General features: G+C 47.5%; 1 protein-coding gene across 1 annotated transcript; it reads left to right on the top strand.

The window, feature by feature from the left end:
* Positions 1-3266: 3266 nt before the first annotated feature.
* On the top strand, positions 3267-10689 carry DDX5 (DEAD-box helicase 5). The gene is made up of 13 exons (XM_065693477.1): positions 3267-3408; positions 4864-5029; positions 5180-5276; positions 5363-5496; positions 5621-5686; positions 6066-6207; positions 6287-6447; positions 6615-6787; positions 6974-7084; positions 7258-7319; positions 7406-7465; positions 8703-8927; positions 9487-10689. Exons 1-13 carry the CDS (start codon positions 3377-3379, stop codon positions 9867-9869), a joined length of 1812 nt encoding a protein of 603 aa, XP_065549549.1. The 5' UTR covers positions 3267-3376; the 3' UTR covers positions 9870-10689.
* Positions 10690-11717: the final 1028 nt, after the last annotated feature.

Raw genomic sequence — 11717 nt, 5'->3', positions numbered from 1 at the left:
CGGCGGTCGCCGTGGAAACGGGAAGGGGGCGGGAGAATAGAGCCTGTGCCTCAAAGCCACGCCACAGCGTGGATCACGTGGTGTTTCCCCGCTTCCGGTCATGTGATGGTGTCCCCTCCCCGCCCTCGGGGATCGCCTCAGCAGCGCCGTGAGGGGCCCGCCCGGGGCCGCCTCCACCGCAGGCCGGGCCCCGCGGGCCGAGCTCCCCCGGGCAGCACCGCGGTGCAGCCGGGCAGCGTGTCGGCTGCGGAGCACGGCTGCTGGCGCAAAATGGCGGCCGTGGGGTTGGGGGTTTGCCCGAGGTGCTTCCGCCTTCGTCACCTAAAGGAGGCGGTTCACGGTGCCTCAAGCAGGGTTAGCGGGCAGAGGGCCGGCCTCCGGCGGGGGGCGGAGCGGGAATGTTCCAGCACTTGACCTTGCGGGCCGGCTCGGGGGTGTCTGCTGGGAATGGCGTTTATGTCAACGGGGTGGGGGGTGCGTGCTAGACTGGGGGCGGGGTAGGTTAGCTCGGCCGGTAACGTGACGGCTCTTGTGCGGGGTAACAGTGCTGCAACCTTTGTTAAGAGTAAGACTTAAAAGGTTTTGTTTAGTGAAGCTCACTGATTGATTAGCTGCTAGCGAGGAGGGGTTTGGAGGCACTGGATGGTGAAAGTGAATCCTCTTCCTTACAGAGCAACAGTGTTCCTGCTCTTTAGGAACTCTGGAATTTCCATGTAACACCAAGTTATACAAAACTAGAAAAAGTTGCCTCTTTGAGCTCCTGGAGCAGCTGAGATCCCAGTTATTACTGTAAGAACAATGTTGGCAGCAAGTAAACATCAGCCGTGATGTTTGCTCTAACAGCCTGCAGACACAGTTTGTGGATACATAATCCAAATGCACACACAGTGCTCGTTAAACAGGCTTTTGTGCATGTAAGCAAACACACATCAGTGCTATCGAAATTGATACAAGAACATGGGTTTCAGTTTCACAGATAACGCAGCTCTGCAAAGATCTCTAGATTTGCTTCAGATACGTTGGCTCAGGAGGAAAACGCAGGAAAACATCGACGCTTAACTTAAAAGGGTGGAACACAAAAATGCGGAAGTTTGTCTCAGGAAATAAAAGCAGTTACTTGCAGATTAAATGTGTGCTGGCGAGACTGAGGGGTTTGTTCAGCCTCTTCAGTTCTTCAAAGCCTTAGCAATGGTAAACCCAGAAACAGGAAGCGCTAAGTTACGCACAGTAAAATCAAGCTGTGTTAATCTCAGTGTAACAGGCAAGAGCAAGGAGGGAAGATTGACTTGCTCTTTTCACAGCCTTTGCAAACACCTTTCTCAGACTCATCAGAAGCAGGAGGTGGATCGGGTCATTTCATATAGAGCATTAAAAGGAGTATTTTGGGAGGAAAAAAATCTTTAAAAGCTGTATTAAACCAGTAACCCCATACTAAGAAACCTGAGGAGGATCCTGTATCAGAAACCTGCAGGGATTGTATTAACATGATCAGATTGAAGTGCTACTAAACCAACAGATTAATAATAAGAAAAGGTGACTGATGAAGGTGCTATTCCAAATTGCTGAGGGGGGAACAGCCGTGGTGACTCATAAACAAAGATAACCCTGACTGAGGTGTTATTTTTGAGGAAGAGACCATAGAAACATGTAGTAATAGTCTTTGAAACCCTGGCTGCATTCTTGTCAACAATCCAAGGGGAAAAAAAGAGGGGGTTGGAATCAGTAGGAAATAATGCACAACAGATCAGAAGCATCTTTGTGCCTTCCGTATGTGAGTCTGCGTGGGGCCCAGCTCGGGAATACTGTGCATTTCTTGTCAATAGAAAAAGGAAAGGATAATCTTAAGTGTGGAATTGCTTTTAAAGCAGAAAGAATTACACAGACTGCAGCTTCGTTTTACAGTTTTACAAAGAAGGTGACTTAGAAGATGCTCATGTCTGTAAAAGGGTATGAATAAACATAGTTATTAGCATTTCTAATAGCTCTTTCTGTGCCCTTTGTTCTCACCAGGCAGTGTGTGGAAAGTGAAAGGAAATGTTGTTCAGGTAGCATACAATTAAACTGCAAAACACATTGCTATGGTATTTTAGAAGCTATGAGCATAAATAGAACAAAAATGGGAAGAAATGGCCATCAAATACAGTTATTTTTGTCTGAGAAAAGCCTTAAAGCTGAGATTGCTGGGAGGTGGGAGGATATAAGCAGAGTGTTGTTATGGCATTTCCTCTTCCTTATGTTGTTTTCGTTTGCGTTCACCTCTGCTTGAAGCAGGTGGTGTGGCAATATGGCTGCGTGGATTTGTGCTTCCAGCTTTACCTTTCCTGTGGTGTGCTTAAAGGCGCGTGTAGCAGCACATTCAGGTTACTCCTCACACCAGCAAAGCAGGGCAACGCAGCACCCACTGCAGGTATTTGATGTTTATTATAACTGTGCTTTCTAAACAGCCCTGGCCTTCCCTGCACTGCTGTGACCTTTGCATTGCTGAACCGGCCCTGCGGTGGAATTTGGAAAGACAGCAGCAGCAACTGTTTCCACTCGTGTATTTACAAAAAGCAGTGGGTAACAGTTTGAAGGCACTGGTGAAAGTAGCATTTAACAGTCTGCTGTTGTGACTGTGTCCAACAGTTGTGATCATGAGGGCCTGCACACCTCAGCTCCTTCGGTCTCTGCAGCCCTTGCCTCAGTGTACCCTTCCTCCGAGTACCAGTCATTAGTTTAAACGTGGCCCCCCCGCCCGCGCCCGGGTTTCACTCGCAGGTGCTCTCCGTGCGCCATTCACAAGTGTGTCTGTGAGGGGCCAGGCTCCGGGGACGTGGCTGCAAGCAGCCGGGTGCTCTCACAGCGCTGCCCGCCAGTCCGGAGCTCAGCGGGCAACCGGAGAGACGAGAACGGGAACCCTCGCTCCCCCCAGGCCACCACGGGGGCGGCCCCAGCCGGGGGTCAGGGGTGGGCGCCGCTAAGGCCGCGGCCTAGAGCTCAGCCGGCAGTTGTGCGCAGGCGCGGCCGCTCGCACCCTGCTTCGCGCGGGTGGGGCGCTGCGGGCAGTGACGGCAGCTGAGGCCCCGCCCCAAAAGGGGGCGGTAACTTCCGGCCGCGAGCGCAGCAGCCGGTCAGGCGGCAGAGCCGTGGTCGCGCCCACGCAGCTGTGGGCGGGGCCTAGGGGCAGCTCAGGCCGTTACATAACGCGAGGGGCGGGCCTTTGCGCTTGCGTCACGGCCGGCTCCCAGCAGCCCCCGCGGCTCGCCTATATAACCGGCATCCGGGCGGCCGCGCGCCCCGCAGTGAGTGGCCCCCATCTTTCGCGCCGGAGCCCGCGCTGCCTTTCGCCACCCCTCTTTAAGTGACCGGGATCGTCTCGCCCACCGCCACCATCGCTATGCCGGGGTATTCCAGCGACAGGGATAGAGGGTGAGTCCGGGGGCCCGGCTGGCGCTAGCGCCGCCAGCGTCCGGACTCTTCAGACCGACCGTGGGGTTGTGGTGGTTGTTTTTCAGCACCTAAAATGGCGGCGAGTCGCGGGGCTTGAGCCCCGGAGCCCTCCTCCTCAGCTCCTGCCGTGTGGGGCTTGGCGAGGGGAAGCCGGGGGAGGGGAACTGGCTTCAGGAACTCTCAGCAGCGCCGAAGGCGGTCACCGCCCGTGCAGTGCGGGACGGGGCTGGGTCCATCCGCCTCGGTGCAGCCCCCGCTTGCGTTTGACCGAGTAAAGAGGGGCGCGGATGGGGTTTTATTTCGTGGGGGAAAGGGACTCGTTCCCTGCTCCTCTGGGGACGTACCCCCAGGAGCGGATGGCTCCCGCAGAGCTTGGTTCTCCTTTCTCCCTCTTCGGGGGTGGGCTGGGAGTGGCGGGCTGGTGGAGGTTTGTGGGTCAGTGGGTTGGCCGGGCGCTTCGTCGATGCCGAAGCGTTGGGGAGCTCTCGGTAGGGCGGTTCCCTCTTCGTCCCTTCCCCCTCACAAGGGACGGCGGCTCTAGCTGCTGCTGGTAGAAGCCGGCCGGCTCCCGCTTTGTGTTGTGTAAGCGGATGTTAATGGCCGGCCCCGCCATGCGGTGACTGAGGGGAAATCAAAATGCCGGCTGCTGCTGCTGCCTTTGTTCCTCCTCCTCCTCCCCCCGCCCAGCTCAAGCTCTAAAATGGCAGCGGCTGGAAAATGTGGCGTAGACAGAAATGAGAGACAAAGGAAACAGCGCTGGCAGGAAGCAGCGGCCACTCTGGGAGCGCTGTGTTGTGCGGGGAGGATCGCTCCCAGCGCCCGGCCAAAACTGGGAAGCAGTCGGGGCGGGGGAGGGAGCCCTACGCCCGGATCCAGTTTAGTGGTCCTTGGTGCGAGGCTTGGCGTCGCTTCGAGCTGTGCCTCAGGGCGGCCCGTTGAAGGCTGTCGAGATAAGCCTTTTCTGAACGGAGGGACCGAACCTAAAGAGCTCACGTAAAATGCGTGGCCTTCTAAAAGCTCCTTATTTAGAAAAGCCTGTTTTATAGGATACAAGAAAGCGGTTTATGGGAAAGTTACCCCAAGGTTTCATAACCTCCTCTGCTCACTTTCTGCAGGCTGATATACAGTGGGAGTGTCTCTTGGGTGGGAAACCATTTTGATCATGGGGCAATACAACGGTGTTAATGCCTTACTTCGTTGTAATTTGCAATGGCAGCAAATTCCAACAGTTCCAAAGGCATGTTACATGTAGCTCGGTGGATTGTGGCATCTGCAACTTGAGTATGGTTTTTGAAGTGTCTGTATCCTGTAGGTGGGGTTTATACACTTGAATTGTAAAGTTACAGGTTGGATCCTCAAACATAGTGATTCAGTTATGTAAGAGAAGGACCAAAATGTTCCTTTGGGATTCTATGTTACCATTGTCTCTTCTAGGTTTGGAGCCCCGCGTTTTGGAGGAAGTAGAGGTGGACCTCTCTCTGGGAAGAAATTTGGAAACCCTGGGGAAAAACTCACAAAAAAGAAATGGAATTTAGATGAATTGCCCAAATTTGAGAAGAACTTTTACCAAGAACATCCTGATGTAGTTAGACGTACTGTGGTATGTATCCTGTTTAACTCCCGCAAAAGTAAATAGATAAGTGCAAACATGCTGAGGGTCATGGGACCCAGCACACGTGGATGGGGTAACTTGAAGGGTAGCTTTGATATCAGTTTATTTCTAATAGTGGGGGGGTTTTGTGTCTTACAGCAAGAAGTTGAACAGTACAGAGCAAGCAAAGAAGTCACAGTCAGGGGCCATAACTGTCCAAAACCAATCATTAATTTCTATGAAGCTAACTTCCCTGGTAAGTGAAGACTTGGCACGTTGGCTCTTCTCCCAGGCTTGAGTAAGACAAAGTCCAAGTTAATAAGTTTCAATTTTCTCTTCAAGCAAATGTTATGGAGGTAATTCAGAGGCAGAACTTCACTGAACCAACTGCCATTCAAGCACAAGGTTGGCCTGTTGCATTGAGTGGATTGGATATGGTCGGAGTGGCACAGACTGGATCAGGGAAAACGCTGTCTGTAAGTCATGATTGTAGCCTGGAATATGGCTACATTTCAGCAGTTGAAAGAACTGCCTGGCTTGATGCAGGCTGAGCGCTTCTGAGTAGAGGTTATAATGAGATTTTTTCTTTCTTTCAAACAGTACTTACTGCCTGCCATTGTGCATATTAATCACCAGCCATTCCTGGAGCGAGGAGATGGACCTATTGTGAGTATTCCATAAAGGAAAGGGGATCTTAATTTCTAAGTGTTTTGCTTTACAGTCCAATTGTCCGTGCTCTGTTGTATATCTCTCTGAGTGAAGTGGTTCCATGTTTTGGTAGTGTTTGAAGAGCATTCTATAAGCTCTGACTGGATTGTACAGAGCAGGGCTTGGTGTCCTATTTTGGATTATTGCTATACCATGAAAGCCAGTGGCTTTCGGTTCTCTTACTGCACAGCATAGGCGTGTGTTAGGCTTAGTTTAATTTAGTTTGCTGGTTTGGGCCACTTAAAATCAGTTATCGTCATTCTGACACTTAAAATCAGTGTCAGTCTAGAAGCTTCAAATAGGTATTGAAATAAAAGTTGGGCATTTTTATTTCTAGTGTCTTGTGCTGGCACCAACTCGTGAACTGGCTCAGCAAGTGCAGCAGGTAGCTGCTGAATACAGCAGAGCATGCCGCTTGAAGTCTACATGTATTTATGGAGGTGCTCCAAAGGGACCACAAATTCGTGACTTGGAAAGAGGTATGGATGAGCCTTGATGCATCTCTGCATGAGGCTGAAATGAAAACTACTTGAGCTGACTTGATTGCTTGATTTTTAGGTGTGGAAATATGCATTGCAACACCTGGAAGACTTATAGACTTCTTAGAAGCTGGAAAGACCAATCTCAGGAGGTGTACTTACCTTGTCCTTGATGAAGCTGACAGGATGCTTGACATGGGATTTGAACCTCAGATCAGAAAAATTGTGGATCAGATAAGAGTGAGTATAAATGGTTCATTCATTTCTCACTGCTGCAGACACAAATGCCACAGTCCTCATGAAAGCAAGGACTGTGAAGTTAACTTTTAGGCTTGCCTGGGTCAATATTTTTTGGTTGGGCATTTGACTGTCTATTGATGTTGTACTGACGTAATCTTCTCCTGCAGCCTGACAGGCAGACTCTGATGTGGAGTGCCACATGGCCAAAGGAGGTACGGCAGCTGGCTGAAGACTTCTTGAAAGAATATGTACACATCAACATTGGTGCATTAGAGCTCAGTGCAAACCACAACATTCTTCAGATTGTGGATGTGTGTCACGATGTAGAGAAAGATGACAAGTAAGTCACTGGAGGCAAAGCATCTGGTTGTAGTTTTACTGGTTTTAGTTTATGAATTATGACATGAATTTGATTGGATGGATTTTTGGCAGCAGTCTGAGACCACTAAAAGTAGTAAAAAATGGGACTGCTAAAATGGTGTGCTACAAATCAATCCCAGCTCTTACCAGCGTCCCTTTACAACAGGCTTATTCGTTTGATGGAAGAAATAATGAGCGAGAAGGAAAACAAAACAATTGTCTTTGTGGAAACCAAAAGACGTTGTGATGATCTTACCAGGAAAATGAGGAGAGATGGGTGAGTAACAGCTGGAACTTGAGAGCCACCCCAGTGTCTGCTCTTGATTCTTCATGGGCGACCACTTAACTGCTGTCAAAACTGTCAAATACAGTGTCACCATGTAACCCTGTCTTTTGCATAATAAAACTGCTGGAGGCATGGGGTTGTGTCAATAACATTCTTACTTGCAGGTGGCCAGCAATGGGTATTCATGGTGATAAAAGTCAGCAGGAGCGGGACTGGGTTCTAAATGGTGAGTGCTTCAGCAGTTTCTGGGAGCATGTGTGGCCTGTGTTACCTTGTGAAGAAACTGAGTAGCACATGTTGCTTGTGTTACAGAATTCAAACATGGAAAGGCACCTATCCTGATTGCTACAGATGTTGCATCCAGAGGTCTAGGTTAGTACAACTCGTAATGCCAGTTGCCCGAAGCTATTTAAAGAAAGTCTATTGCTTTCTTTAACCTCTGCATTTTTCTAAGTTTTCTTCACATAAAGGTGCAGTCTTTGTGGCAAGGCCTAGGCATGACAATCGGAGGACTCGAGGGGGATGGAGGACTAGTGGAAGTGATCGGCTGGCTGCTTCCAGTCAAATAGAGAGGTGAAAGCTGAGAGCATTGTGTGCCAGTAATCTTCAAAAGGCAAAGACCATCCTTTAAAGTACTACCCCATAAACTGTTCTCTCATGAAATAAGCAGTTTCATTCACAGTTCACTTTGCCCTGGTATTTCTCTTCTCTCCATGCTTTGCATGATTTGCCATGGTGCAGTACTGTTAGTTTTGTGCATAGTGTCTGCTGTGATCTGTGGGTCTTTGAATTTCAGTGAGTTTGCTGAAATGTCGAAGAAAATAATTTCAATGAAAATTTTTTTTCAACCATGAAATGGAGAGAGCAGCTTTAAAATGCACTAAAGCCTTGTACAAATTGGTGAGTACTGGCACATGAAATCTGAGAAAAAGCCCACCTCTCACTTTAGCAAGTGGGGCAGGAAAGCGAAGGCTTTTCAAATGCCTTCCAAAGTTGGAGTTCCTCCACCTATACATAGTCGTCATGTCGAGACCTGCCAGAGAGAGACACATTCTCAAGTGAACCCTGGCTTCTTGGCAGCGCTTGCCTAGACGAGACACAGTGCATAAAAACAACTTGGTGACTTTGGGGGGACAGGTATGTTTTTCTTGCAGCTGCGGTTCAAAGGTCTTGGCAAGACGAGCAGTGTGGCCCCTTTTTTTTGAGCTTCTAATGAGTGTGTATGTGAAGGACCTTGTATGTTTTTACTCTAAGGTCCTCAAATGAGCACATGAAGAGGCTGCTGTGAGCTTTAGTGGCCCTACTGCAAGAAGCATTCAGATGTCACTTGATGATTTGTAAAGGGGACTCTTGAGTTGGGAATGACAAGCAAATGCATACTCCTTATGGTAAGGTTTTGGATCACAGGGTGGGTGATAAGCCGGGAACAGACGGAGTGTGCATAACTTTCTCTTCCACAATACTCATGCAGAAATGGATTACTCTAACACTGTTCTTTGCAGCCATTATTTCCTTTAAAGTACAATTGTCTAATGTTTATCTTCGATTTGGCTGTTGTGGTGTGCAAAACCTCGTACCTTGCTTTTTGCCACACTGCAACACTTTACAGATGTGGAAGATGTGAAATTTGTCATCAATTATGACTACCCTAACTCCTCAGAGGACTATATCCACCGAATTGGACGAACTGCCCGCAGTACCAAAACAGGCACAGCATACACATTCTTTACTCCTAACAATATTAAGCAAGTAAATGACCTCATCTCTGTGCTTCGGGAGGCTAATCAAGCCATCAACCCCAAATTGCTTCAGCTCATTGAAGACAGAGGTTCAGGTAAGTACTGTTCTTGACCAAAGTGCATAGCTTTTTCTCTCAGAACAAAGTGGAAGCTTAAATTCCACATCCAACCTCTCCGAAATGGACATGAAAGGTGGTTTAGCTACCAGTTATGGTGACCTGAAAAGGTATTTAACACCAGTAACAAAAGCCAACAGTCCCCTCAATGGAATGCTCCCCACATGTCCTGTGGCATACCTGTGGTTAATGCAGTCCAGTGATGCACTTCTTGCCCTGAAACAGAACACAAAATAGGGCTTCGTTTTGTGGCTTTCTTTTGACAGCTGGGGAAGGTGGATGTAAGTGTCCTCTTGGCAAGATGAAGGTGACTTTTTGCCTTGATGCCACTTGTGTTACTGGAGAGAGTAGATGACTCTCTTTGTAGGTTAGACTTGAAAACACTTTTCATCTAACCAAGACTCCAGTTAGCAACAGGGAAGAATAAGTTTGCGTTGCTGGGTCAGGGAAAGAATTTTCTCTTATTAGGTGAGCTCATGTGGTGGTAGGTAAAACGCAGCCTTTATGATACATAACTATGTCTTGTCTTTTTCAATAGGTCGTTCCCGAGGTGATCGACGTGACAGATATTCTGCGGGCAAAAGGGGTGGATTTAGTAGTTTTAGAGAGAGGGAGAACTTTGAGAGAACCTATGGTGCTCTAGGCAAGAGAGACTTTGGAGCAAAAACCCAAAACGGGGCCTACAGTGCCCAGAGTTTCAGTAATGGAACTCCTTTTGGGAATGGCTTTGCAGCTGCAGGCATGCAGGCCAGCTTCAGGGCTGGGAACCCCGCAGGAGCTTACCAGAATGGCTATGACCAGCAGTATGGGAGTAACATTGCAAATATGCACAATGGCATGAACCAGCAGCAGTATGCGTACCCCGCCACTGGTGCTGCTCCGATGATAGGTTACCCGATGCCCACAAGTTATTCTCAATAACTTAGTGTATTTAAATGTCTCAGATTTTTTTTTTTGTTTTTTCATAATTGCTCTTTATATTGTGTGTTATCAGAACAGGATAGTTATTTAAGAAATGGGAAATGCAGAAATGACTGCAGTGCAGCAGTAATTATGGTGCACTTTTTCGCTATTTAAGTTGAATATTTCTCTACATTCCTGAAACAATTTTTAGTTTTTTGTACTAGAAAATGCAGACAGTGTTTTCCAAGTCAATGTACAGTGATTTGAAATACAGTACCAGGAGGCAGTGCATGGCCTTCCAATAAAGATATTTGAAGACCGAATTTTCTTTCAGATGGCAATTTTCTCAACATGTGCACAACTTTACATTAATGGAATGTCAAATGTTTTTATATGAAATTCTAGAAAGGTTTCTCAACTGTGTCTGATTAAAACATTTAAGCTTATACAAAAACCAGCCTTGCCTTGATTGGGCTAGATTGCTTAGCACGGCAGGCTCTGCTCTGATGGGGAAGACAACTAAAGCTGGCTTCTAAGTACCCCTTGGAAACAGCAGCGCTCTTCCTCATCTCGCTAGTGTAGGGCCAGTTTTCAGAGAAGATCCACTGGAGTAATGGTATAGCTAAAAGTCTTTGCTGTGGTGTTGCTGATGAGCTGCTACAAGCGTAGGAAGCTATTGCAGCACCGTAACTGTCGCCTTCACATGAGCATATGTGCAGACTAGGCTTGAGTGTGATGTATCTACAGCTGTCGGGCCTTGTGAGTTAGCATGCAGGCTTACTATGAGCTTCAGAGAAATGGGAAGATCTTAGTATTAAAATTTCAAATTATACTTAAACTGGTATTGAGCGGTGATTTCTTTATGGAAGTTGGGGGGGAAGGGGGGAGGGAAATGGGCTGTTTGATCCATGGGCATCCTGCATGGAGTTATTCAAGACATGGAATACATGCAGATGGCTCTGTAACCTTTAAGTGAAGCAACAGCTTTTCTTTGATAAGGAGCATAATTGGAACAGCACTTGATCCTGGGGTTAAAGTACGTGGTGGTTCCAAGTATAGTGTATTAGAATTCCGGTTAATACTGACTCGGTTCCTTCCTCTCACTTGTTTATCATTTTCAAGTTTAACAATGCCTAACTAGAGCTTACTGCAAGAATCAAGGCTATATTCTGTCTGGGTTATTTTGAACCCAAGTCAGATGACTTCCGTGCTTAGGTCTTTGGTGACTTGTTTTCCTTTGAGGCTCAGCTTGTGATGTTCTTAACCACAGTCTACTCTCAATTACATATTTCTGCCTTCTCTGTGAAGTTCCATCAGCTGACAGTACTTGTGTGAGCATTCACTGATGCTATGAGAACTTCACTTTGGAGTCCTGCAGCTCTGGAGTCCATAGGTGCAGATGGCCATGGGGAAGGTATTTTTAATTAGCATTGCAGCATTCCCAGTGTGGAAGATGAGGAAGTAGATGGATGGTAATTTAAGTTTTGACATGGTAACTGCAGTATTTCCAGGTGAGTTACTTGAAACAAAATGCATTGAAAACTTAGTTCTAAAACCTTGAGTATAAAGGAGGTTTAGTATAAAAAGGGTGCATGTAGAAAACTTTTAGCTTGTGAATTAAGACAGAGTGGGGGTCTTTAATAGTGAAGGAAAGGCAAATGGCCTTTCCCAATAGCCCCTTTCTCCCTTTACATGGGGAATGGCACCATCCAGGTTTGTTAAAGTGAAACCCAGGCAGATTCTTGTGAGTTAAAACTACTTGAAAATGCTTTGGAAGCTTAATCGGGAGATCAGGGGAGGTTTATCTTGTGACTCGAGGTTTCTCAAGGTTGTAGATTCTTGCACTTCAGTGTAATCATATGGCCA

This window comes from Lathamus discolor, chromosome 13 (genome assembly GCF_037157495.1).
Source record: "Lathamus discolor isolate bLatDis1 chromosome 13, bLatDis1.hap1, whole genome shotgun sequence".
NCBI classification, from domain to species: Eukaryota; Metazoa; Chordata; class Aves; order Psittaciformes; family Psittacidae; genus Lathamus; species Lathamus discolor.
The sequence above is the reverse complement of the archived record's forward strand: the minus strand, read 5'-3'. Positions and strand labels throughout refer to the sequence as shown.